General features: G+C 40.4%; 2 protein-coding genes across 11 annotated transcripts; one reads left to right on the top strand and one right to left on the bottom strand.

Moving 5' to 3' along the window:
• Positions 1-1909: 1909 nt before the first annotated feature.
• rrbp1a (ribosome binding protein 1a) lies at positions 1910-21783 on the top strand. Of its 10 annotated transcripts, XM_028006752.1 has the most exons (28): positions 1911-2142; positions 5955-6279; positions 6313-6963; positions 8177-8343; positions 8437-8559; positions 9751-9903; positions 10050-10168; positions 10305-10458; positions 12622-12760; positions 12842-13023; positions 13101-13138; positions 13241-13316; positions 13406-13443; positions 13534-13615; positions 13700-13737; positions 14444-14516; positions 14596-14685; positions 14768-14854; positions 14950-15039; positions 15123-15215; positions 15295-15345; positions 15420-15509; positions 16155-16238; positions 16462-16539; positions 17051-17134; positions 17223-17321; positions 19980-20123; positions 20209-21783. In XM_028006752.1, the coding sequence occupies exons 2-28, from the start codon at positions 5973-5975 to the stop codon at positions 20245-20247; spliced, it is 3369 nt and encodes a 1122-aa protein (XP_027862553.1). In that variant the 5' UTR covers positions 1911-2142; positions 5955-5972; the 3' UTR covers positions 20248-21783. The 10 variants fall into 10 exon arrangements, with proteins under 10 accessions (XP_027862551.1, XP_027862553.1, XP_027862556.1 ...); XM_028006750.1 differs by having other exon boundaries at positions 1910-2142; positions 5955-6963; positions 19980-20117; XM_028006755.1 differs by having other exon boundaries at positions 5955-6963; positions 8180-8343; positions 15429-15509.
• A 2397-nt stretch (positions 21784-24180) lies between these two features.
• On the bottom strand, positions 24181-26255 carry cfl1l (cofilin 1 (non-muscle), like). The gene is made up of 4 exons (XM_028006756.1): positions 26106-26255; positions 25018-25307; positions 24819-24895; positions 24181-24685 (listed from the first exon to the last, which is right to left on the bottom strand). Exons 1-4 carry the CDS (start codon positions 26106-26108, stop codon positions 24573-24575), a joined length of 483 nt encoding a protein of 160 aa, XP_027862557.1. The 5' UTR covers positions 26109-26255; the 3' UTR covers positions 24181-24572.
• Positions 26256-27339: the final 1084 nt, after the last annotated feature.

The raw sequence follows: 27339 nt of genomic DNA, 5'->3' as shown, positions 1-27339 counted from the left end.
TGAGTCAATACTTGGCGGAGACAGTTTTGTTGCAATTACAGCTTCCTTATTGCAAATCACCCCAAACTCAGTTGCATTAGGTTGAAAGCAAAGGTAAACAAAAATTAATAAGCCCTGCCACTAATTCTCAACAGGCTTTTGGTCTACTTTGACTATGCCATCCTAAGACATGGATATGTTGTCCTGTTGGAAAGTGAATGTCTAACCATGTTTTGTAAGGTTTGATTTCACCCATCAACTCTAAAAATCTTATCTGTCCCCATTGAAAGAAAACCTCCTCTAGCCATAACGTTGCCACAACTGCATTTTACAGTGATGATGTTTGATGCCACAAATAGCATTTTATACGACCAAAAGAAGCTTAGTTTTCATCTCAAGTGACCTGATCACAGAACTTTATTGAAGTTTATGTAAGTAATCAATAGTAATTGTTCCAAAAGATGATTCATTTACCTGCTTCAGTGTGTGAAGTATATATTTTAATAAACAAATTTGCACAGATTGAAAGGAGTTTATTCTGGGTATATTTGTTTGATATTAACATTGTGTTTTACTGAGCTGAAGTATGTAGCTGTGACAAAAAAAGAAAGACAAGAAATCTGTTTTCCACAGTAATTGTAAATTGTACCGACAGGTATGTTCAGCATGCAGACTCTTTTTCAGCGGAGCTTCGCTGCTATGGAACGTATAGAATGTGATTTGGCATTTTCTCTCCAACATAGCCAAGGATTTTGCTGAATAAGGCACTATCTGGGTGGCAGCATATCTCTCTCTGAAGGCTGCATCTTCATCATAGATGCCTTTAATTCATTGGCTAAAACAAATTGTATACTATTTTTCTTCAAATTGGAATAATTTCCACATTAATTTTTAATTGTGTAATTCTTTAAGTTAAAGGACCACTTCTCACTCCGCACAGAAACGTACCTTTTCCATCTTAAAACTTTAGCACTGGATGTAGAGGCCTTTTTATATGTAGACAGCATACAGTGTATGATGTAGAAGTATGCTCAACTCAAACTTTAAATCCCCTAACGAAAGGCAAAAGGATTGATTATAAATCATGCTTTCTCTGAATAGTTGTGTGAATGTGTTTGAAAAACTCAATATGAACTGAAATATTCATAATGCCTGGAGATTATCATAGGAGAAAATTTGCCAAAAATATTCACCCCAATGAAAAGCAGGTTCCACCACAAGGATGGTAAACACCGATAACATCAAAAGGCCTCTCATAACTGCTTTATTTCATACTACTTCTGCAATTTAATTTTGTTTCTTCTAAAGGACATATATATATGTGTAACAGGTTGTTTTAACAATAGTATAGATGTGAAGTTTGTCAAAATTTGTTTATTCTTTGAATTTATTTCGTTTAGTCAGTAAGTTGTTTCTCCTGGTGTTTTAAGTTCTGGTGTTTTAAGTTCTGTTATGCTTCTCTTGACAGTTGGTGGTTCCTATAGGGTTGTCCCCTTTTTCTGTTGCTGTCTGGTGGTTGTATTTATTCTAAATATGCGTTTTAATTTATACCCAACCCTTTGATACTTTGAAAACATAATTTGTCAGATTGCAACTAGAAATCTTTAGGTTTCTCACGTTGACATCCTTAAGACTACAGAAGGAAAAACCCGTTCTGCAATCTGTAAAATCCTTTCATCTTTCCCTTGTACGGAGTTCTATTTCTATTTCTAAAAGACTGCAACACTTAACTTAAAGTATTTGAAAAGTCTAACAGTATTAATCGCTGTGTTGATGTGATTGTGGAAGGTCTCCATTCAAAAACAAACCGCTTTTGTTTGACTTGACAGTGAAGGACTACAACTCCCAGCAGGAACCTCTTCCGGTCTGAGGTCCTTCTCAGCCAATCAGAGCCCTTCTAGATTTATGGTAGCTGTAAGGGGCACGGGGCCAGCGCGTCTAGCCAGCTCGAAGTGCCACGACTTCACAGCAGACCACGGATCCAGCGGAGTGAGGGGGGGGAGCGCCGTTAGAGGAAAAAAGAATAAGATTCAAGTTAGCTGGATTATAGAGGTAGCTTTCCATAGAAGTCACATCATCTCCAACCCAGAGCCTGTTTTTTTTGCCCTCAACCAGCACCTTTTTGAAGCAAGCAGCTGTATCTTTACCAGGAGCAGCAGCGCAGTAAGTATGGGATTCTTGGAAAATTTTATTCATTGAGTCAGGCTTAGCTAGCTTGGACAGCTATCTTCGAGATGAACTGTTAAATAACTACTTGGACTGAAAGACTGCGGCTAAAACTTAAAAGGGATTATTTAGACTTTTGGTTCTTGATTTATTTTCAGGTTTTATTGCGGGCTTTGTAGCGTTTTCTTGCGTAGACCAACAGTTGGTATGCTGGACATTAGCGAAATCCATTGATTAATACTGATAGCGCTACAGCTAGCTGTTAAGTAACGTTTTAAAGCTTTATGTCTTGTGATACTCCTGCCCAGGTGTGGGAGGAGTTTGGAGAGGCCATGGAGAAAGACTTCCGCACGGCTTCGAGGCGATTCTGGTCCACCATCCGGCGTCTCAGGGGGGGGAAGCGGTGCAGCACCAACACTGTTTATAGTGGGGATGGTGTGCTGCTGACCTCTACTCGGGACGTTGTGGGCCGGTGGGCAGAGTACTTCGAAGACCTCCTCAATCCCACCAACATGCCTTCCACTGAGGAAGCGGAGCCTGGGGACTCTGGGTTGGGCTCTCCAATCTCTGGGGGCGAGGTCGCCGAGGTGGTTAAAAAGCTCCGCGGTGGCAGGGCCCCGGGGGTGGATGAGATTCGCCCGGAGTTCCTTAAGGCTCTGGATGTTGTAGGGTTGTGTTGGTTGACGCGACTCTGCAATATCGCATGGACATCGGGGGCAGTTCCCCTGGATTGGCAGACTGGGGTGGTGGTCCCCCTGTTCAAAAAGGGGGACCGGAGGGTGTGCTCCAATTATAGAGGGGTCACACTCTTAAGCCTCCCTGGCAAGGTCTATTCAGGGGTCCTGGAGAGGAGGGTCCGTCGGATAGTCGAACCTCGGATTCAGGAAGAGCAGTGTGGTTTTCGTCCTGGTCGTGGAACACTGGACCAGCTCTACACCCTCAGCAGGGTCCTGGAGGGTGCATGGGAGTTCGCCCAACCAGTCTACATGTGTTTTGTGGACTTGGAGAAGGCGTTTGACCGTGTCCCTCGGGGAGCCCTGTGGGGGGTTCTCCGGGAGTATGGGGTACCGGGCCCTTTGATACGGGCTGTCAGGTCCCTGTATGACCGGTGTCAGAGTCTGGTCCGCATTGCCGGCAGTAAGTCGGGCTCGTTTCCGGTGAGAGTTGGACTCCGCCAGGGCTGCCCTTTGTCACCGATTCTGTTCATCACTTTCATGGACAGAATTTCTAGGCGCAGCCAAGGTGTTGAGGGGATCCGATTTGGTGGCCTCAGGATCTCATCTCTGCTTTTCGCAGACGATGTGGTCCTTTTGGCTTCATCAGATCGTGATCTGCAGCTCTCGCTGGATCGGTTCGCAGCCGAGTGTGAAGCGGCCGGGATGGGGATCAGTGCCTCCAAATCCGAGGCCATGGTCTTGAGCCGGAAAAGGGTAGAGTGCCTTCTCCGGGTCAGGGGGGGTGTCCTGCCCCAAGTGGAGGAGTTTAAGTATCTCGGGATCTTGTTCACGAATGGGGGAAGAAGGGAGCGGGAGATCGACAGGCGGATTGGCGCAGCGTCTGCTGTCAAGCGGGCGCTGTACCGGTCCGTCGTGGTGAAGAGAGAGCTGAGCCAAAAAGCGAAGCTCTCGATTTACCGGTCGATCTACGTTCCCACCCTCATCTATGGTCATGAGCTTTGGGTCATGACCGAAAGAACGAGATCGCGGATACAAGCGGCCGAAATGGGTTTTCTCCGTAGGGTGGCTGGGCTCTCCCTTAGAGATAGGGTGAGAAGCTCAGTCATCCGGGAGGGACTCAGAGTAGAGCCGCTGCTCCTTCACATCGAGAGGAGCCAGTTGAGGTGGCTTGGGCATCTGGTCAGGATGCCTCCTGGACGCCTCCCTGGTGAGGTGTTCCGGGCACGTCCCACCGGGAGGAGGCCCCGGGGAAGACTCAGGACACGCTGGAGGGACTATGTCTCTCGGCTGGCCTGGGAACGCCTCGGGATTCCCCCGGAGGAGCTGGAAGAAGTGGCTGGGGAGAGGGAAGTCTGGGCCTCCCTTCTGAAGCTGCTACCCCCGCGACCCGACCTCGGATAAGCGGAAGAAGATGGATGGATGGATGGATGGATGTCTTGTGATAATTTGCACCATGTCATTGTTATGTTGGATTTTGTGCATATAATATGTCTTAACTGCCTTTATTCCCCCTTTCCTCAGATCCCTTTAAATGTGTTAGATGAACTAGTCAAAAACTTCGTGGAACCACTGCTTTTATTGTGTAATAAAAACTGACGAGTTATGCAGAGATATTGCTAACAGTACGCCTGAGAGAGAAATAAATAGCGGATAAAGACTTATTTTAATTCCCACAGAGGGAATCCGGTGCACACGAATACAAGGCAGAGAGTTTGGAGTTGGGAAAGTACACGTAGCCTGTAACACATCAGTAGGTTGAGTCTCCTGTTGAGGCTGAAATCATCCTTGGTTGGGTTTTTTTTTTTGAAGTCCTCCTCTTCTGCTCAGTCTGAGTGGAGATGCACTGACGTGTGACACCGCAGATCAGGAAGCAGCACATTCTCCTTTCAGCGTTCTCTTTCCCTGCAATGAACAGGGACTTTTCTGGACTCTGATCGCACTAAAATTGCTAAACAGTTACCTTTTTAAAAAGGTGTATATAAATTTGTTTTTACAGAAAACGGTCTTTATGTTTTTTCCCTTTGTTTTTTTTTTTTTTTAATTTCCTGGATTTCAATATATAGATAGATAGACAAATAAAGCCACGACTGGTGCTGGGATAAAAAGTAAGAAAGGTGCTTTAGTGTATCTAAGGAAGGTTTTCCGGCCCTGCAGGCTCAGCATTCTGGTTTGTGACTGGGATTGTAGGTTGAAAACCTTCCAGGCCTTTTTTTGTTAACAGGACAGGAAATAAATGCGAACCACCTGCCTACTTTTGAGGGAAACATCTTTCTTTGTGTGGATACTCATTAATAATTATTAATACATCAAATTATAGAGTGTTTGCTACTAAAAATACTTATTACATTACTTTAATTATTGAATTTGAAATTGAAGATAGAACAGCTCATGCTCTCTTATCAGAATTTTTTGTTAGTTTTATTAAACATTTAACAAAATTTCATAAAACAGTCCACATTTTTGACATTAGTATAAAAAATAAGTGTGATAACATTTACATTCATGCCAACAAAAATGCACTTCTAATGAATCTTTGCTATATATTTTAGAGGAAAAAAAATTATATATATATTTTTAGAGGAAGTGCAAACATTATAAACATGCATTTAAATGTATATAAAAAGTATAAATAACATAAAAAATATTACAAATAAACAGCAAAACAAAATATATCTCTCCACCACCACCCAAAAAAAAGTTTTTATTGGCTAAGAAGTTGTTGGGTAATACAGACTCCTGCTTAGTTTGTTTTTCTGTTTTGTTTTTCTTCTTTCAGTGCTTATTGATGCTGGTTTTTTTTTTTTTGTTAAACAGCATTAGGAGTAGGAGGATTCAGTTATTTAAGCAGATGCTTTACCCCAGTAGAAGTGTGTATTTTTTTAGGTAAGATTTGAGCTGCACAGTCTGGTCACTGCAGCCTTCACTCAAATGTATTTAGGGATATTAGCGACACCTTGAGGTTATTAAACGTAAATACCTTGTTAGAGCATTTCTTTATATGTTTATTGCAGTTTTTTTTATTTTTAACCTGACATGCAATACCATACTACCCTAATTACTGGCTTATGTTATTGCTGTAAACAGTATGTTTGATTGTTACTTCTGTTCATAGGTTCCTGTTTCTCCTTTTAGGTTTACTGAAAGCAAAAGATGGATATCTACGACCCCCAGACTCTTGGGATTATGGTATTTGGTGGTTTCATGGTGATCTCTGCCATAGGGATCGCCCTTGTTTCCACCTTCTCCATGAAGGAAACCTCTTATGAGGAGGCCCTTGCTAAACAACGCAAAGAGTTGGGTAAAATACAGTCAGTTCGCTCGGAGAAAAAGAAAAAAGACAAAGTAGCCGAGAAGAAGAGCCGTGGAAAGAAAAAGGAGGAAAAGCCAAATGGAAAAATCCCGGAACAGGAGAAAGCTGAAGAAGCTGCTGACTCTGAAGCTGAAGCAGCCATTGAGCCTGCTGCTGCTGCTGCTGCTGCTGCTGCTGCTGCTGCTGCTGCTGCTCCAGCTGTATCTGCTGTTCCTGCCCCTCAGCCTGCTCCAGTCCTCGAAGTTAAACCGTCTTCAGCTCCAATGGCTGCGGAGACACAACCCCAAACTGCTGCTGAGCCGTCACCTTTGCCCTCGCCTAAGGACAAGAAGAAGAAGAAGGTGGCGAAGGTTGAGCCAGCCTCAACTCAGCAAGCCCCGATGGTGTCTGCTGCAGTGCCAGTAAAGTCCTTAGCAGCCTCTTCTGCAACCCAGCCTCCCCCAGCTGTGCAGAGCAAAGCAGCTGCCTCGTCCTCTTCACCACCTTCAACCAAGTCTGCTTCCGGATCTTCAAAATCCACTCCTGCATCTGCTTCGGCTCCTCCATCAACCAAACCTCCCTCTGCTGCTGCCCCAGCATTGGCTAAATCCACCAACGCTCAGGCTAAATCTTCGACCCCCACACCAAACAAGTCTGCCCCGGCACCAAGCAAGTCCGCTACAGCCCCAGCCAAGTCGGTAGCAGCTCCATCCAAGGCTGCCCCAGTGCTGGAGGTGGTGACCAAAGATGTCCCAGTAATGGCCGTGCCTCCAGTGGGGTCTCAGCAGGCTCCTGCTCCAGCTAAAACACAAGAACCCAAAAAGAAGGCTTCCAAGAAGAAGTCTGAGCCCGGTAAGCAAATATAATCAGGACAAATTTACTTCATTCTGCTTTAGAAGCCATGTTGTATATTTAGGTTTGGTCGTATTTTAAACATTTTAGAGTTCCTACACAGTCTGTGAAAAATGTAGCATTGGATTAAAGATTTCTCCACATCTGGATAATCACAGAAAGAAAAAAGAAATTATGGAAATGTTTATTTCTTTTCACATTGTCTAAAGAAATCTATCCATCATGTCATCTGTTCTTTCTGTTTTGTCAGTCCATTTGTCCTTTTGTCCATCGCATTCATCTGTCTAATTCCTTTCTACCTATCTGTGTCTATTTGTTAGATTATCCGCCTTACTTCTTTCAGCAGTTACAGTTTCTACATTCAAAGAATTATCTGCCATAAAATCACAGAAAACGTTTGCATTTTTTTTTTATTTGCTGGAAGGATTGGAAACTCTGGAAATTTGAGTCTGGAAAAGTTTGGAATCGGAAATAGAAAAACATGTAGGAAGCCTGATTTAGTGGTGTCAGTATGGGTGTATTTCCATTTTTAAATGCGCCACTATATATTTTTACTTAGTTTGGTAATATATATGAATAACTAAAAGGAAACTAGTCACTGGTCACCAAAAGCTCAGAGCTGCTGTTGCTTTTAGAGCTTCCATTGCAGAAATTAGTCGTCTCCTCTGAAGTGCAGGAAGCGGTCGTGGAGCCAGGAACTACATTAGCCACAACACTGGTGATTATGCGTTTTGTGCTGCTGAATCGAGAGCGAAGACATGCCTGCATAGTTGGGTTATATAATTGTGCAGTCTAGTGCAAGGCAGAAACAACCTGTCAGTACTGATGAGCTTCCAGCTGTGTACCCACAGTACCAAGGGGCAGCGGTGGGTAACGACTGGCACGCCGCTCTGAGGGACGTAGAGCACAGCAGCTTGTCCAAACACTGTTGGCCCTGTTTGGTTAGCTTACAAAGCTTTTCAGTGCCTCTGACAATGAGCAGAGAGGAGGGGCTGACCTTCTCCTTTCCCTGCAGCTGGTCTCTGCCTGGTGCCACAGCAACCCAGCATTTTACCATCTGAAACTTCCCAGTGCTACAGACTCAAAGGACAAGCCTCAACCTTGTACTTTTTCCTCACATGCAGTCATCTTCAGGAAAGCCCGAAGCTTTCCAAAAATAAATCCGTTTGTTCTTATCTCTCAATTTGCTGCTATCATGTTTACTTCTCTCCAGCAGCTGTTGCGACGGCGGTGGTCGACTGTGCTGATGCTCCTCTCTACCTGCCCTATAAATCTCTGGTTTCCACCATCAGCAGCATGGTGTTCAGTGAGGGGGAGGCGCACAGGCTCATCGAGATCCTCTCTGAGAAAGTCGGCATCATCCAGGATACCTGGCACACGGTATGAAACTCAGCAGTTGGTAATTGGGGGGGAAAAAAAGAACCACAACATAAAGAGAGGTATGTACTTTTTTCTGTGTATTGTGATTTTTAGGCCACTCAGAAGGGAGATCCGGTTGCCATGCTGAAGAAGCAGCTGGAGGAGAGAGAGAAACAGCTGGCAGCAGAGCAGGAGGATGCTTCTGCAGCTAAGAATCGTCTTCGAGAACTGACCAAGGTTCAAAACTGAAATGCTCATCACGACACATTTTCTGTGCTGGGATCCTTCAAATTAGGTTTTGCTGTTCAGATTTGCTCATAGGCTAGTGTCAAGGTGAACCAAGGTACAAAACAAACCAAACTTAAAAAATGTATGTCAATCTCTGCTGTGATTTAAAAATCCTATTAATAAGATATTAGAGAAAGTTTTAGGAAACCAGAGATTTCTGCCTTACAGTGTTGTCCCTCCCCTACCTGCTGGCAAACATTAAGACACTTCACTTTTCCCTGGGAATCTAAGAAAATAAATCAATTTCCTATCTAAAAAATAAATCTCGTCATACCCAAGCCTGAGTATGTCCAAGGTTTATTGATCAGAGTCTGTAGCACTGTATCTGATAATTTTTTAGTCTTTGTGTAAAGTTGTGAAGTCAAAGATGAAATTGCAGAATTACAATGCATGAAAAAAAGCTATCTTCAACTTCTTGGATAACTATGAAACATGACATGTTGGAGGGGTTTTCACAGAAATACGGAAAACAAGTCAGATTGCAATTTTTCTGCATCCAGAAAATGGATTTTGAATGAGTCGATGGCTCAAACACGCTGAAAGGAAAGAGTTACCCTGACACACACAATCTGACCACGCTTTAGTTGAATCAACACAGTGTTGTGTAAAAATTAAACAAAAAAAATCAAGGCAGCCAAAAGGGTAAAATAAAAACAGTTAGTCGTTAGTAAACATTTCTGCTTTAATATGGTGTTGCAGTGATGTTTTTACTGAAGGTTATGAGAGCGTCTCATACTGACCCATGCATAGTCTAAATTTAGGGGGTTTTTTTGTCCTGAAGGTGGCGTTGGAGTAAAGCACACAGAATAACTTGCTGATTAAAACCAGATTTCTTATTGGAACAAATCTTTATAAAGCTCCTGTCAGAATCTATTCAGAGGGAGGTGGGAGTTTGTTAGTACTCAGCTTTAATGTTTACCATAATTTGAATTAAAAATCTAAATGTTGCTTCACTGTTTCAGACCGAATCACATTTGTTTTGTAAACTATGTGTTTAATAATATTACCAGACCAAAGTCTCACTTAAAGATTAAAAAGTGAAATTAGTGACTGCTATTTTCACTTTTCTTCACCCTGAAGTGACTCTGCAACTTCAGAAACGTGAAGTGAACGAGTCTGACTGTAGTTTGCATTCATCAGGAGCTGTCGGCGGAGAAATCCAAGGTGGCCAGCGTGGAGACGCGGCTCAGCTCTCAGCTGAGTAAGAGGGAGCAAGAAATGATCGCTCTGCAAGCGCGCATGCAGGCCAGCTACCAGGACCATGTAGCCCAGACCCAGAGGCTCAATGCAAAGGTTAGTTCAATTAATATCACTATTCATTTGGTAAGAACTTGATCTTGGATTCTTATCTGCTGAAATATATTGTAGTATAAGTAAAGATGCTTTTATTTGCCAGTCTTTCTGCAGTGTCACTGATAAAAAAAACCTTTAAACTGCAGATCCTGAGCCTGCAGGACCAGCTGGAAAAAGGTCCTAATGCCCAACTTGCTCGTCTGCAGCAGGAAAATTCAATTCTTCGTGATGCTCTAAACCAGGCAACTAGTCAAGCTGAGAGCAAGTGAGTTCCTAACTACATTTAAGTATAGACCTTATATGTAGTATACCTGGTGTTTTGTGATTGAATTACTTAGTTTCTAAACTTTTCTTCACTTAATTGCATTCCTTTTTTTTTTCCTCCGTCATTCTCCGTTCAGACAAAATGCAGAGCTGGCCAAGCTGCGTCAGGAATGTGCAAAGCTAACCAAAGAGCTCGGAGAGAAGACGGAAAGTCTCCTTGCTGATGAGCACATCAGGAAAGGGCTGGAGTCCAAGCTCTCTGCCGCAGAGAAGCAGCTCTCACTGCTGCAGGTTGGCCCGGCCTGTGGGAACGGCACTTTTTTTATTATCATATACAGGAGACGTACTCGGGTTTCCATGTGGAATCAGATTTATTCTTGTTGTTTTCTATTAAACCCAGTATCATGTTTCAGTAGCCACTTGGTTATGAAACGGAGAAAAAAAAGTTACCCTTTTCTCCCACCTATTGTCTGAACTTCTCGTGTTCAGGGAATGGGTTACTGCAGGGATTAGGAATCGGTGTAGCTGTGTAATAACTCACCTTCAAGAAAAATACTGTAAAGATTCTAAATCTGGTAAGCTTTATTAAATATTTCTGTAAGGACCCTTCATACAACTTTATGCTTTACAAGAAACAGCCTGTCCCCCACCGTGTCAAAACCAAAACACAGAAAACCGTTTAAAAACTAGGCTTAAAAGGCCCAATATTTGTTTGACCAAATATTAAAAGGATTTTTATCAATCAAATTCAATAAATATATTTTTTACATTGGGCACAAATACAATCAAACAAAACCCCTGATAGTACTAAGAAATGGATGGAAGTAATTTAAGATATGATGGCAATAAGAAATAAAGTAAGATAAAATACAAATCAGTATATAAATAAAATTTTATAGTTTTAAAGAAAATGGGAATAAAAAAAGCTGAAATATTTAATCAAAGATAAAATTGCACAATTAAAATTGAGATCAAAATAAAAAGCTTATTTAAAAGTAAACAAAGAAAATTACATGCAATGAAAATATTAGGAAAAATACTAAATTTAACAAAAAGGCATCTTTCGTTCACTTTTAAACTCACCAACACTGTCAGCTGTCCTTCTAGGAAAGAACTACAAAAGCCTCCTGTATGTTTTATACTAACTTTTTTATTTTTAAACCCATCCTCATACTTGAGGATTCTGGAGGACTCTTAAGATTAAAACCATCTTAAATAAATATGACGGGTGATAAAGGGATTTGTAGGTGTTTAAAAAGAGCTTAAGCCTTTAAGCCTGACAGAAAACATGCCTAGGCTCTTTGTGGTTTTCATGCACAATTTAAAATTTTCACCTGCTCAACAATAAATGAATAACAATAGCGTAATAAAACAAAGTATCATATCAAAGAAAGGCACTTGATGTCCTGAATTTTTTGGACACATTGTTTTCTTATTCTAGAAATCTTAAGTTATTCTCAGCAGGAAGAAGAGGATACGAGTCACAACGAAACCGCTTGCTTTATTAAGCCAGCTTTAATAATTGGGTGTGTCCAGTTTGGGATCCTCCTTACTCTTAAATGAAAAGCAAACGTAAGACAAATAATTAGCATTGTATCCAACATCTTTATGTGAAGTGTCTATTTTGACGGTTTCTTTTTTTTTTTTGTAGTTACACTTAAATGTATTTAAAAATGTGTCTGTCTGCACTAATCAGTGAAAATTATACCGTTTCAGTCAAAAATCACTCAAAGGGATGCAAATGGCCCCTGCATCACACTTTGGTCACCTGTCTTTATTGCATGCTTTTACAAAACCAAAAAATGTTATTTAGCACTTCTTTTTAAACATTAGAATTTTATGGTTGCAGAATTATGATCCGAAGAAAACTATGCATCAGAAAAATAATCAGAACTCAATTATTTACAGCTTACAAATTTCTCAGGTATCAAAGATGAAACGTAAATAAATTGCCCATGTAGACTTTGAAACTGGTTTTATATTTGTTCACTTCCTGGTTTCAAGTCAAACCCCGTGGCTTACTGAAAGGAAGTACGTCTCAGTTCATTTGCAACTTGTCTGTACCGTCAGTGGCTCACATCTTCCTCTATTACTGGTTATTTGTAGCGACTTAGTGAGCACAGCTGACATGCCCTGTTGTTTAATCATTAACCTACTCTCCATCACAGCTGTTTCATGTTTGCGAGAGTCTTACTATGTTGCAACTAGGCACGGGAGCTGTTTGTCTGAATCATCTCTAAATTCCTTAACATTCCTCTCTGCAAGACTGTTGTGCAAAAGTGTTAAAATGTTAACTCCTCCCTACCAAACTGATTCTAACACTTAGGGTATGGCGTTATGTTTATTTTTTCGAAAAATTTAATTCACTTTTTTCTAAGTTCATATCATAATCAATGATTCAGTGAGCCTTTGCTGCCCCCTGCTGTCTGATGCATTTTAACCAAAATCCCCCAGGCGAGCCGTGCAGAAAGTGAGCAGGCGTTGCAAAAGCGACTGGAGGAGGTGAGCGAGGAGCTCAGGACGACGCAGAGCAGAAACAGCAGCCTGCAGGCCACTCTGGAGCAGAGCCAGCAGGACAGCAGTGCAGTGTCAGGTCAGAGAAAGGCGTGGCAGGGTTGTGTTCATGATCTTTTTCATGCTACGGTGTAGAGTAAGTTGCATCTTGTCCGTGCAGAGTACCAAGTGCGCATAGAGAGGTTGGAGGCAGAGGTCAAGGAGCGTTCTGCTCAGGTGGAGACCCTCACTGTCCAGCTCCGGGAGACGCAGGCGGAGAAGAGCCAGCTCACACAACAGGTGGCCTCCATCAACTCACTGCTGGAGGCTAGTCAGAGCAAACAGGATGAGGATAGCAAGCAGGTAGGACATTTTTGTTTGATCTTTCAATTTGACTTTTGCTTGGACAAAACGCTGAGTGATTTTTATCACTATATCAGCAGGTGAAGCCAGCAGAACTGGAACATCTAAAGCTCAGGTAAGTGGGTCGTCTTTTGTGTTTTGCAAGCATGACATGTAAAAGGGAAGATTTTTTAAAAATAATTTTTACTAATTTTTTGTTTTGTTTATTTTTTTACAGCCTTCAAGAAAAGGACAGCCAGCTGAGTTCACTTCATGAAGAACTGAAGCAGCTGCAGATAAAGCAGGAAGCTGCAGTGAGTGTTACAATCAATTGGTACTAAATCCACTGTCCAGTGGAGCCACTGTTATTCCTGATGCTAACAATGAGAATCTGATCCAATAGGAGAACACTATTACTGAACTTGAGCAAAAAAATAAGAGGTAAGACATTTTCCTTTGTTTATCGTGGAAAACAAAGGGATAGGGATCCCTGCTGGCTAGGCTCAAATTAACTGATGCTAATCTGTTTAGTGAGGATGCCAGCCTCATCAGCTCACTTCAGAAAGAACTCAAAAACCTCAAAGAAGAGATGGTGCAAGTTGGAAACGGAAAAGTAAGTTTCTCCGTGTTAAATGTAAATTATTCTATGGCCGATGCGGTGTTACTGAACAAAAATTGTCGTTTTGTGTTTCTCTAGTCGGACAGTACAGCAAAGCTCGCACAACTGCAGAACAGGTAACATACTGCACCTGGATTTTACTTCATTCCTTTTTGTTCAAGGTGTTAAAAAGTGATTTGGTAATACTTGTGAAGATTATATGAAGATTCCAGGGTTCCTTCACTCTGCTCAAAATCTGGATGTGTTGAGACATGGAAATGAGCTGGTGTGAGGAAAAACTCATCTAGCCTCCGATTAGACGAAACATCCACAGAAAAATGTTTACAAAGCAAAACCTGACAATTTATTACTTTCTTTTTTTTTTATTGTCTTGTAAACCTTCATAGATCAGGGCTTGAGAGGTTCTGCAAGTTACTTAAATTTAGTCAGTCTCAATATCTTAAATATCTTCCGTACTAGTTAAGTCTTAAATATTGTTGCTTATCGCTTTTATTGTTGCCATTACTTTTTTTTTCTTAAAGAAATGCACTCATGACTTTCATTTGGTCTCTGATTTTTGTGCTGTGGGAAAACTATTATACTATGTATAATTGAAATATGATGCAGAAATGTACATGAGTATGGAAAATATCTATCTCCAGAGATTATTCCTTTTATGTAATGGTCAAAATTTGCTTTTGTTGGTGCATTTATTGCTCTTATTTATTGCCTGACCACTGTAGGAACATCTGCCATAAATTCACAGAGAACTGTTGTATCTGTGCTTTAATTTGGGTTCAACAGAACTGAGAACTGAGGAACTATGCTGTTGTTTTTTGTCAGTCTGTCTGAGAAGGATTCCCTTGTTGCATCACTGCAAGAGGAGTTGAGGGAAGCAAAAGCTGCCACAGATGCTGTAAGCTTTTATTTAGTTTTTTTTTACATGAATGACTTGATGTTTATGAGCCAACTGATTAGATCGTCCTCTGCTGCAGAATGGTGCTGCTCAACTAGCAGCTCTTCAGAATGAAGCCAAAGAAGCTCTTCAGTCGCTCTTCCCACAGATACCAGTGGAGACAGAGCAGGTAAGTAATGGAGATCACTAACCGATACTGTTACAGCGATCCAATTCACAGTGATGATCTTTCTGTTTTCCTTTTCTTTTAGCCCAACTGGTTAAAAGCATTTACACAGAAAGCTCAGGAGGCCCTTAGCCAGCAGAGTAATGAGTCTCATTCAAGCACAGCATCGCCAGTAAGCATTTCCTTTTTTTTTTTCTTCATAAACAAATATAAAGTTAATGAAAATGTTTCCAGAAGTAGCTTTGGATGTTTTTGTTGTTGATGTAGGAGTTGCTGGAGAAACTGAAGGAATCAGAGGAGAACTACAGTTCCCTTCAGGCTGAATGTGACCAGTACAGGACGGTCTTGGCTGAAACTGTAAGTGGATGAAATCAGCATAACATGGAACAGTCATTAGCTTTTAGTATTAAATAAATACTACTTGTGTAATTATGATGCAGGAAGGAATGCTGAAACATCTGCAGAAAAGCGTGGAAGAGGAGGAGCTGGTTTGGAAGTCAAAGATGGCAAACTCAGAAGAACAGCTGAAGGAGGTATGTGGAAGCCTGACCTTTGGTCATGCTCAGTCTGATTCTGTCTGAGACGTCGCTCTTCCCTTTGTGACTCTGACAGGCTTTGCAGAAAGTCAGCAAGCTGGAAGCAGAAAACCAAAGTGTAGAACAGGTTGGTTTTTCTTACTATAAATCACATTTTTAGAGAGTTTTTGAGTAAAAATATTAAATATTCTGTTTTGTATGTTTGTTCAGTTGAAGGAACAAGTGATGCTCCTGGAAGCTCAGCTTGAAAAGCAATCAGACAACCTAATGACCTCAGAGGAAGTGGAGCAGGTACACAAGCAGAAACCAATCTCTTATATAAATACACAATAAATACAAGCTATCTTTTTATTAAATCTCCATGTGTTACTCGTTCAACTTTGAACCCCTTTTCATCAGGGTTGAATTTGTGATTATAAATCCTTGGATTTCCCATTTTCTTTTTTTAAGCTACATAAAGTTGTCATAAAACTGACCTTTTTTTAAAAGAATCTTAGTGTAAGAAACCATTCCAGATATGATGACTCTAAATGAGATCCAGCCCTAAAAAGCTGTGAAAGAAGCCAAACTCACTGTTGTGTTGACTCATGATTTACAACAATGAATGTTAAATGTTTTGTACTCAACTTTTTTTTCCAGTTTCAAACTAGGGAAGTTTGAAATTGAATTTTTAAAATATCTTTTGGATTGAAAGGTTCAGTTTTTTCCTCATGTGACCAGAGCACCTTTCTTCTGCCATACTCTTTTAGATGACGTGAGCAGACCTCTATCAGAGGATCAAAACTTACATTATTGTTTTATACCCTGATGCTGGTTGTTCATTATTGTTCAAGGCAATTTTTTGCCCTGGATTTTACTTAGGAATATGAGTGAAGAAGCTGAGCCTAAATCAATTCCATCTGTTTCATATCTTCTATTTGTTCCCTCTATGCTCAGCTGAAGCTGCAGCTGTCAGATTGCCAGAACCAGTTGGACTTGGCCCAGAAGGATGTCCGGGCACACAAGGAGGAGCTCCAACAGGTGAGTTTTTATGACGCTCCTGTCTTTATTTTTTTTTTGGCCTTCAAAGACAAACCTGTACAAATCCAAATACCTGAGCAACTGCATTGAGAGGGGAGGCATGAGGAATTAGTGGAAATCCTTCCTTTATGCTCACAACCTGCTCTGTAAGGTGTCAGTGACGTCAAGGGATTCACCCACATCGATTGCATAATGAGTGACTGGCGACGGCTTCCTGTTTCAGGTCAGAGCACAGCTGGGCGAGATCACGAAGCGGACTCAGGGAGAGCAGAACGGCCCGGCTGAGGCCGAACCCAGTCAGGTCAGGGTGCGAGGATCACAGGGCACCCTCCACCTCCTGTCAGAAAGTACCAGACAGTGACTGGAACAGCAACCCAGAACTCGTCCCATAGGAGCTGGGTCTAATCTGAAATAAAGATCCTTTTTATTTGCCATCAGGTTTTTTAGCTGACGTCCTAATAATAATAAAGCGAGCGTGTGTAAACATAAACGGATGAGTTTAGATTCAGGACTTGCTTCATTTCCAGTCTGTCCAGTACTCCTCTGACAGCGGCTCTGTATGCTAACAACTGTTTGCGTTGGCTAAGTACACTTAACCCTCACTGCTGCTCTTCCTCTATGTTAGCATGCTCCCATCCATCCTGTTTTAACTAATTTTCTTCTCCATTAACAGAATAGAACATAAGTTCTCTACTTGAACATTTCAGCTAAAACATATCGACAAGAAACTAACTTGGACCAGCTTCAGTGTGCTGATTTGACACATGGAAAAGTGTGTATTTACAGCTTTTTGATGGTGTGTGTGCTGCCAGGTTCAGAATGAGTTGAGTCAGACGACGGAGAAGCTGCGCGGAGAGGAGACTCAGAGGCAGCTGCTCTTGGAGGAATTTGAGCAGGTAGCAGAGAAGTTACCAGTGCGCTCACTGGTCGTGTGTTCTTGTGAAGCTGTAGTGAGTCACACTGAGATGCCTCTTTGATCTCCAGGCCCAGAAGACGGTGGCGGAACTCCAGGCCCAGCTGGATCTTTTAAAAGTTTCTGCAGACGCGCCGCAATCTGACACAGAAGACGTAGCTCAGCTCAAGGTGTGTTAGGATACCCAGATATAACGTTTAGCTCAGTACCGCACCTTTTCATTCTGCTGTGATAAACACTTTCCTTTATTTATTATTCAAAAGAAGCCACAAAAATCAGTCAGCCCCAAATATACAAGTGAGAGTATATTGATCTAAAGTTGTACGGTGTTTACGATCTCAATCAATGTTTCCATTAACTCTGACCAGCTTCGTTGTCCCCGTTAAAGTAAATCTTGAGTGTTTAGACCAGGGGTCCCCAAACTTTCTCCTGTGAGGGCCACATAACTTGTCCCTTCTCTGATGGGGGGCCGGGGTCATTTTGTAACAGAAAAAGTGTGACGATTGTAAGAGTGCTAAACATAAAAATGTATTGTTTTTCAGAAAGCACAATCAAATAACCTTTTCTGGATTCTTCAGAGAACAAAAGTCAGGAAATATCACTATTTATGAAATAAATAATAACCAAATAACACTGGGTTCTCCACATAAAAAAAAGGGTTAGGGTCAATTATATGCATGTATAAAATAGTTACTAACTAATAGTTAATAATAAATAAAGTTCATTACTAAGGAACATTTTATTGCAAAAGTCCAACTTATCAAATAAAAATGTACATATATGAAAATACTCTGGTATTGTTCAGGGGGCCGGACCAAATGTGGAGGCGGGCCGCATCTGGCCCGCGGGCCGTAGTTTGGGGACCACTGGTTTAGACGGTGTTAAGGAAATATGGATATTGTTGAGTGTTTAATATGGCTAATCTCATGCCATGTGCGTTTAAGAGATAAACATTCCTATTTGGACAAATGTTAAGCAGAGATAAACATTCTCCTGGCAGGGCTGTAACTTAGAGCAGCCATAAAATACTATGCTCTTGAAAGGCGTTAAATTAGTAGGCCATAAAGAATATCTTCCCCTGCTTAGAGGTCGGAGGTTGGGGGTTTCCCAGGGGCTCTGAGCTGCATCTGGAGTTGATCACAGACTTCGAATCTTGGAAACATTTATGTTTAATTTCTGATACACCTTTTAAATATTGTTCGTGATAAGGCAAAGATTCAAATCTTGGGAGATGCTGAGTCCAAAGGAGTAAAATAGGTTTTGTGAAATTAACTTATAACTTTAACAACTAAAATGACTCTTGAGTTTTGTCATTAAAACTTAGGGGAAGGTTTACGTTTTTCCAAGGTGGCTCTCGGTTGGTCAACAGGAGGAACGTCTTCGTTGCATAAATTAAATACGGAAACACCTCTTTGGTATAACATGACGTGTAAGGAGGAAAATAGAGAGAGCGGGGCCACTACTTTTTGCCTTTTTTGTCTTTGTTTTATGTTTGTCTGTCTTCCCCTGTGTGTCTTTATTTTTATGAAAAAATGCATATCTCTGTACCTCTGCAGCTCCGTTAACTGATTCATGCGTTGCTTTGTATGAATTAAACTCTGTGATCTGTGACGTCAACACGCCTTGTTGTAGTTTCGCTTTACAGCTGCCCTGCTGCTCGCCGAGAGGACCCGGCTTTTAAGGAAGATACGAGCCAAACGTTTTGTTCAAAGTTAATAATAAATATTTCTTCCTTTACAACGGTAACTGGATTTCTTCTATTTCTCAAAGACGTTTCACCTCTCATACAAGAGAAGACTAAAAGTTCTTTTTTATGTTTTTTTGTTTTAAAGATATGTTTATCGTACGGTATACATAATGTACACATTTGTCAGTTACATCATATAACTTTTCCCCCCTCATAACATGAAGAATTTCAGCAGAATTGGTAAACACACAGCAGGTCACACAGTAACCAACCTTAAAGAAAAAACAAATTAAACAGACAAAAAAAACGTCACCATGGTTATCATATATTAACAACGGTAACCATGTTACCATTGTTAATGGTAATATGGTTACCCAACTTGCATCCTGTTGGGTGCAAGTTAGTTCTTCCACTGGGAAATTCTCAAAAGTTCTGTGAAACCAGTTTGTTTGAAGCACACAGGACTATCATAACCTGGACGACTGAGAATCCACCACAACCTGCTGAAGAAAAGCATCCCACAGCATGATCCTGCCCATACTATGTTTCACATGCTATATGGATTATCCACATAGCTTTGCTCATATTCCTAAAAGTCAAATTTGATCTCCTCTCAACATGTTTGATGACCTTCTTTTTACATGTTTGCTGTTCTCCATATTTGACATGAGAAACTGCAGACAGGACTTTTTGTGGCACATTGAACAGCGGCCATCTTCTTTTTGCTTTTCAGTAAAGTCCAGATTTGTGTAGCGCTGTGCAAGACTAAGTCGTTTTGCCAGTGGAATCTTGTTCTATTTGAGCTACAGATTTCTGCAGCTCCTCCAGACTTGCCATGTTCCTCTTGGCTGCTTTACAGATTAATGCCGTCCTGTCCTGTCAGGTTAGGTAGAAATCCAAGTGCAAATCTACCCCACATTTTTCAGATTATAGGTGTTCAAATCAACCAGTTTATGTTGTTTCCTATGAAGTTCCTTATAGCTTGTTATGAAAAAATATGGAAACACTTTAACTGGTATGAAAAAATTTATATACTTGACTGTGAGACCAGTACAATTATGTGGCTATTTAGTTTGTTTTCCTCAAATCTTTGAAACATTTTACAGATTCATAGTTATGTTTGCTATAATTATTTGAACAGGAGCGCCTTGAGAAAGAGAAGAAGCTGTCCAAAGACCTTGGCCAAGCAGCCACTAAGCTCCAGCAGCTTCTTAAAGCCACTCAGGAGCAGCTGACCAAAGAGAGAGAGACTGTGAGAACACTACAGGAACACCTGAAGGTCAAAGTGCGTCTTATACTGCTATAACACACAGATTGGCTTTAAATCTTTCCATATTTTGTCACATTTTCATATTTATTTATTTTTTTAGGGGGAATTTGTGGAACTGAAGGAAGGAACATCCGTCTGAGTTGAAGCTCACCAGGAACGCTACAATAAAACCGCCAAATATGCCTTATAATTACCTAGTTATGCATTCCAAATTTATTCTTTCTTGTACTGTAGTTGTTTGCATTTCATTGCAACTTTTAGGGATCAAATATTTTTGTGTAATGAATATTTCAAAGTAAGATTAGAGGAGAGTATCCTGCTGCAGTCTTTACTGAAGCCCACATTCCATCTACGATTCTGACTATGTCAGAAGTTATTTATCCCTTTGCTTTATAGTCCAAACATTTCCCCCATAGTTCAGTGTTAAAAAGGGAATGTGAATGCGCGTCAGACGTGCTTCAATCTGTGCAATTACTTTGTATGTCTTTTCTATGTGGTTGAATGATGGGAACACTTTAAGGTTCATTGTAGAGCCTGCTTTAATCTGCAGCTGGCTGACAAACACATCAGATTTGTATGAATGAATAAACTACAGTTGAGCACTACCGATTGCATGTCTGTGAAGAGGCATGAAAGAGTGGAGAGAGAGAGAGAGAGTGGAAGCGCTGAGTTTTCATACCGGAAGTGAAGTGGTTGTACCAAGAACTACATCTGTAACAAATAGAAAAATTCAACAGCCTAAGAACGGTGAGACGGTTTTAGGCAAAAATAATGCAGAACTAAAAGAATTACACAAAAATATCAAAATTCACACACAAATGTAAAGCTGGAACCCTAAATAATCCAAAAAAAAGTTGGTTATGGACATAGCCTTAACTTGAGATGATAATTTTTTTTACAGATTCTGTAAAACGGTTTCCAAATTGTAAAAATAACTGAAGACAAGAAATTTCCTACTTTTCTTAGAATATTTTTTTATTTCCTGATTCTAAGTTATACATGTGGATGTCGAATCAGAAGTCAAAATCTCAGTAATTAAGTTCAAACTTTGAAACCAATGTGCTCTTAATTATATATTGTTTATGCTAATTAATTAGTTTTTTTACTTGAAGAGAATGAAAACATAACATTTTCTCAGATAATCCAGATATTCCATTTTACAGCTAAGCATTTTTAATAGAAAAAACATGTTATATTAAAAAGTATTTTTAAAGACAGAATATTTAATCAGTACTTGGATGAGGGTCTTTTTGCATAAAATACTGCTTAAGTGTGATGAAGCAAGGAGGCAATCAGACTGTGAATGCCTCCATGCTCCACACCAGAGGTTTTAGCCCAGACTGCTTTAAAATAGGCCTTCAGGTTGTGTTTTTGCATTGATTCTCATCTTCCTCTCAACTGCAGACAATATGGAGTTCAGGTCAATAAAATTTGCTGACTAGTCAAGCCCAGTTCCACCGAAATCAGTGGATGGATACCAGCCCTTCTACTTCTTGAAGCACTGAATCCAGCCACAGTCAAAACTCTTGGATGAACTTTATTTCACAATCATGGCTGCGATTCTCCCTGTCTCAGTGTGAAACACTTTCTACCACACGTTTTTCTTCCAATAAACTTTTAAATACCATGCTAGAGTTCAGAACTCTGAACTCTAGCATGGTATGTCCGAACCTGACAAAGTGTCGTTGTCGTTCACTCTGCCATGGAGGATGTTGGTGATGGTATGCTGGGCAACTTTCAAGTAAGCATTCTTCCCCATCATTCTATAGCCTGAAATTTATATAGCAAACTTTTCTGACAATCTATTTAACAAATTTAGACCCAACTTTTATTGTAACAGTGCTTCTTGGCTATTGATAGATAGCTTCCATCTTACTTTATTCATGCCCCAATGGGCATTTAATTGTAGCAAGTCACAATAAAAACAACACACATTACTATTTAGCTAGAGGGTGTGGCACTAAATTCCCCTGCTTCACCCAATAGGGTTAAAAACACAAAACTTGTCAATAAATAACATATGGGTGCTGGTATGCTTGAAAACACGAACAATAAACAAACTAATAAATGCATAATAGTTATAAAAAATCCTCATGAGACAACAACGCACCATTTTTCTCAGTAGTTAAAAACAAACCATTTCCATCAACCTTAGGACTATGGACCTAATAACACCTTCCCCTGTCTACATGAAGGCGGAAAATAGCACTAGGAATAAATCATTTATACTTATTGCTTCAAACAAGGAGAAAATCTAAGATAAAGGGATTATACATTTCATACCACTGAAATAAAATTTTTTGGGCGCAGGGGTAAAGCACAACCTGTGTATGGAGGCCTTAGTCCTCGACGCAGGTTCAAGTCCTGGCGAGGTGACCTTTGCTGCATGTCGTCCCCCTCTATTCACAACCCACTATACTGTCTGACATCGGCTTCTTGAGGTAACAAAACCTTTTTTTAAAAAAAGCTTATTTCCCCTTAGATGGTGCTACATTTATATGAAACGTGTATTTTTGGGGGGTGAAAAACCAGCTGAATTGATTCTGAGTAGCATCCCAAAAAAACGTGCTAAATTAAGCAGCTTTTGATGATGGTAGTACAATTTGTGATCTGGCATTATTGTATGCAATCACAATTCCAGAAAGATCTTGCAATATATCAGGACTAGCATCAACAATGGCTAATATTATCCATATTTGTATCGGTCTGAGAAATAAACTTGGGCTGATATTTGATCTTTATTTCCAACCTATTACCATTTGTTTCTTGACGGGCAGTGGAACAAGTTAGCCATTTGTTTGGTCATGTGACGGTAATAGTGACACAGCACAGGATTGTGGGGAGTTTAGCTGAAGAAGAAAAGAACAGGATGGTTGTTTTTTTCAAGGTGTTGAAAGGGTATCGAAATAATACAATATTGACAAATATCAGGTATTAGCCATAACAGTATATATTGTTGTATAAATTTGCCCCAATGTATTGGGCCAAATTTTGATACTTTGCTATACTATAACCATTATAAATCAACTGAATACAAGTTCTTACTTTTTGTGACATGTTTGAATAAATGTGAAATTTTAAAATACATTTATAAATATTAAAAAAAATAGTTGCTTTAATGCTTAAAGAGCTTTACTGGAATTGTGTGTGGTTATGGATGGGGCCTAGAAGAATTTGCCCTGTGTGGCATTCATGCAAAGAACACCCCCATTAACAGTCACACATCCTGCCTGGGTTCAAAAAAAAAAAACAAACTGTCACAGGTCTGTTGTCAGGAAGTATTACAACACTGCAACGTTCTTGCTACATGTCAAATTTGGTCATAAATATAGCACGTTAATAGTTTCAGCCTCTTTGCTCTTGAGTTACACCAGGAAACATTTTGCACAATGGACATTGTGTGCTTTGGTTTCAGGCTTGATCCATATCTGCTTTTACAAGACTCTTTGTAGAAGTGAAACTAAAACCCAGCATTGTTTACCAACTTGTGGTGCATGGTTTCATACAGATGCAGAGTTAAAAGCAAATAGCAGGTCCATTTTGAATCGTAGATGAGTTCCTGCCAAACTATTCCTTATTTGGTTCGAATCTAAGTAGAAGTGACATCACAGACACTGCTACACACGAGTTGCATTTTTAATTTGCTCAGCCCTTTATGGTTTGAAACAGGAAATCTTATTTCCTTAAAGATGCGATGACTTTTGGGAAGTTAAGTTAGCTGCTGAGCACAAAGCTTTTAGTTGCCTCAACAGAAAACTTAAGTTTATCAGATGCATTAAGACAGTTGGTCAGATAAATTAGGCATTCACATTTTTAATCAAAGGTATTTATGCTTAAGACAACACTGCAGTTATTCTCCCCCTAAATTGCATTAAATTAGGTCAAATCTCAGAATTGCTTGTTTTTGGGTTAGCAGCTTGTTAAAAAAGTCAATTAATGCGCTTTACTTTTTCTGCTGCATCCACGTTCTGCAGAACAGCCAGCTTTCTGGAGGTATAAAATCTACGCTGCTGAACGTCAATTTATGTGCAAATTTCCCCACTAGACAAATGACTTAAAAAAAAAGCAAATGTACAAAGTTGTTTCACTTACTTTATTTGACAATGCATTGATTGATTTTCTTGTAACTTTCAGTTCTTTTAGATACAAAGATGTACAGTATTTCCAAGTGGCCACAGTGTAATAGTCTAAGAAATGCAGATGTGGGTGAAACTATAAGACCGGTCATACTGAGTTTGTAAACCTGAAGGTATTTTACAGCTTATGTACCCAGATCAATTGTACATGAACATGCGAGAATTTAACCATATGTACAAAACTTTAGACGAACAGGAGGGATATGGAAACCTCATCCCGACCCCATTTTATTTTAATTTTTAAGAGACCAAATTAAATAAACTGAATCAGAAGATTAGAAGCTGTTGTGATCAGATTTGGCTTTTCAAAAACAGGATTTGATTTGATTTATTTGACATCATGGCCTTCAACTTTGATAACGTTTTTGCTGATCTTTGCTGCAAATTGGTCCCTGGTGCCGTAATCTGAGAGGTCGTTCATTTGCAGCTCGTGTTTGATGCCTGAGAAGATATATACACATAAAAAATTTTTTAAAATAAATTTCCTTAAATAAATGTGAAAAATTAAGTCACTCGTGTCAAAACATGGGATTTTTACAACACTGCCTAAATTCTTAAGAACTCAAAAACCTACCTGTCAAGACCTTCTTAAGCGAGTCTTTTGAGCTAGCGTACTGCATTTTGGACTTGATGGGTGCAGTTTCAGGAGCCCTGGAACAAAGAAATAGTCAGCCAGCTTGCCAATCCTGTTCAATTTTCATAAACACAGTAGCCCCACATTTCTAACTACTTAAAAATGACTGATTTTGCCTGAAAGAAATATCTGCAAGTACCACATCACAAAGACCAGCTCCTCTTTCCTGCTCGACTCCTTGGTCTCAAAGTGGCAGTCGTACAGCATGTAGCGACACTTATCCTTGTCCAACTGACTCAAGAAGAACTTGAAGATGTCATCCTCCCCACTCAAATCCTTTTCTCTGAAGATGCTTTCCACTTTGATATAACCCTCTTTGATTTCCAAGACCACAAGTCTGATGCGCTCGTTTGCATCCGCGTCGCTCTTCACCACCTTCATGTCACTGATGATGTCCTTCACTTGGTCGTCGACTTGCACTCCAGATGCCTGAGAAAACAGAAATTCACATTTTAGGGTTGAAACAGGTATTCCTGAAAAAAAAAGGGGGGGGGGGGAATGCTTTTCGAAGGAGCGTGCTGAGATTAATGATCAGTTTTGCGCTATAAAAATTTACTAATACATTAGAAACTGCCACAATCCAGACCCTTCTGTCAAATTTGGGCCTGGATTGGAGCTTCAGCAGCTACCCTTTACTTGTACTCTGGTTCTGAGAATAAAAGCAGAACAGAGAGATGAAGAAACAGGAAGCTCTTCACAACTTCAAAACTGAGTGCAAAAATGTCAGTCCAGTTAAGGCAATAAAGTTCATAAACGCTCCATTAAACTTCTCTCTTCTTTGAATTAAAGTGTTGCTTCCCAGCCAGTCTTAGGCCTTGGTTCAATTGCATTCCAGTCATTGTGGAACAAGTTAGCACAAGAAACACTGCCTGAGCGACCCTCAACAAGTTTCAAACACGTTCAGAGCTCCCTCCATTTTGGAGGCAAACCACACCTTGTACAAACCCTTTTCACCAGCAGGTTCATTTTCACCCCCTTAAATACTTCATGCCTCAGAAGCTACAGACTAAACCCCCTTTAACTTCAAATTATTTAAAAACCACATATCTACAAACTCACATGTTCCGCATATTCTAAAATAAGGAAGTGACTAAAACAAAAAAAAAAAAGACACAATGCTTGCATTTCTTATGAGCCAAACAAATAAAACTTAACTCTTATTCAAGATCACATTAAATCTAAAATCCACCACAATCTCACAGGAAGTGTGCTCGCTCACTCACTCACCATTGTGCTTGTGATGTGTGAAGGATAGAGGCAGCAGAGGAAAAATGGCAGCTGCAGTCAGACTGCTGAGCGGGTTATAAGAAGGAAGAACAGCAGGTTGACTCATAGAGGAGGAGCTGCACTAAGTGAGCACACCTCCAACAACCGACCCACCCACTTCGGCGCAGGTGTGATACAGTTACAGCTGCAACCTCGGCTTTTAATTATAGCTCGTGCAAAGCCCGAATCACAGTTTTTGCCATTGCTTGGATTGCGTTACAAAATCCAAACGTTTAAGTCCTCATTATAATTTGATTCAGTGGTGCAAATCCATAAACTGACTTAGGTTTTCCAAGTTAAACTCCAGGTGTTGAAGTTTAGCAACTCATAGCCTTATATGGAACTCAAACCTGTCCACCTTTAACCCATCTGCTGCTGAGACGCAGCTAGGTCTCCTTTTAAGGTAAAAGGTAGGACAAGTGGAGACAGATGGTTAAGGAATTTAAGAAGCTACCTGTTGAAACTGGGGCAGCACATGCCAGTGATAAGTGGGATAAACAAGAACATGAACGGTTCAGCTCCAACAGACCATAAATGTCTACAAAAAACAAAGATCCCTCCCACTGTGGCAGCTAAAAGAAACCACTTTATATGCCTTTGCTTCTTTGTGACAGAAAGGGGAGCTTGGACTCCATCCCAATTTAAAGAACATTAGGCCAATCACTGTAGGTTTACACAGTTTCAGGACCTGACAGCTTCCATTGATTGCAATTTCCACTTACAGGCCACTTTATTAGGTACCCATTTTGCCTTCAGAGCTGTCTTCGGCGTCTGTGTCCCAGTGTCGGACACATTCCTCAGATATTTTGGTGCATATTTACCTGATCGCATCGCACAGTTGCTGCATAACTGTGATGTGAATCTCCCTTTCCACCGCATCCTAAAGGTGTGGCGTAAAACTCCACGCCTTAAGGAGTTTAACACCTAAGGATGTGATGGAATCTCCTCTTCCACCACATCCTAACTGTAGGATATGGTGGATACGGTTCTTTATTGCATTGAGATAGGCTCCTTGGCTATTAGTTTACGGTGAACCTTTTTTCCAAGTAGAAACCACTTCTGACCTTTATGTCCTGGTGCTTTATCCTACTGAAAGTAGCTAATGTAATGCAGTACAGCTATTTATTTAATCCAAATAGCTGGATTGGGTCATTTTATAATGTCGAATAAGGTCATTTTATAAACTTTTACAACA

Source organism: Xiphophorus couchianus, chromosome 22 (genome assembly GCF_001444195.1).
Source record: "Xiphophorus couchianus chromosome 22, X_couchianus-1.0, whole genome shotgun sequence".
Classification (NCBI taxonomy): domain Eukaryota; kingdom Metazoa; phylum Chordata; class Actinopteri; order Cyprinodontiformes; family Poeciliidae; genus Xiphophorus; species Xiphophorus couchianus.
The sequence above is the reverse complement of the archived record's forward strand: the minus strand, read 5'-3'. Positions and strand labels throughout refer to the sequence as shown.

Bases quoted from the DNA above. Each gene is read 5' to 3' on its own strand.
- rrbp1a (XM_028006746.1), top strand. From the start codon at position 5,973: ATGGATATCTACGACCCCCAGACTCTTGGGATTATGGTATTTGGTGGT. The intron at 15,216-15,294 runs GTATGTGGAAGC...TGACTCTGACAG, and splicing joins CAGAAGAACAGCTGAAGGAG to GCTTTGCAGAAAGTCAGCAA. The intron at 16,239-16,461 runs GTGAGTTTTTAT...TTCCTGTTTCAG, and splicing joins ACAAGGAGGAGCTCCAACAG to GTCAGAGCACAGCTGGGCGA.
- cfl1l (XM_028006756.1), bottom strand. The intron at 24,896-25,017 runs GTACTTGCAGAT...TCTTTGTTCCAG, and splicing joins GAGCTGGTCTTTGTGATGTG to GGCTCCTGAAACTGCACCCA. The intron at 24,686-24,818 runs GTAGGTTTTTGA...ATATCTTCTCAG, and splicing joins GCTTAAGAAGGTCTTGACAG to GCATCAAACACGAGCTGCAA.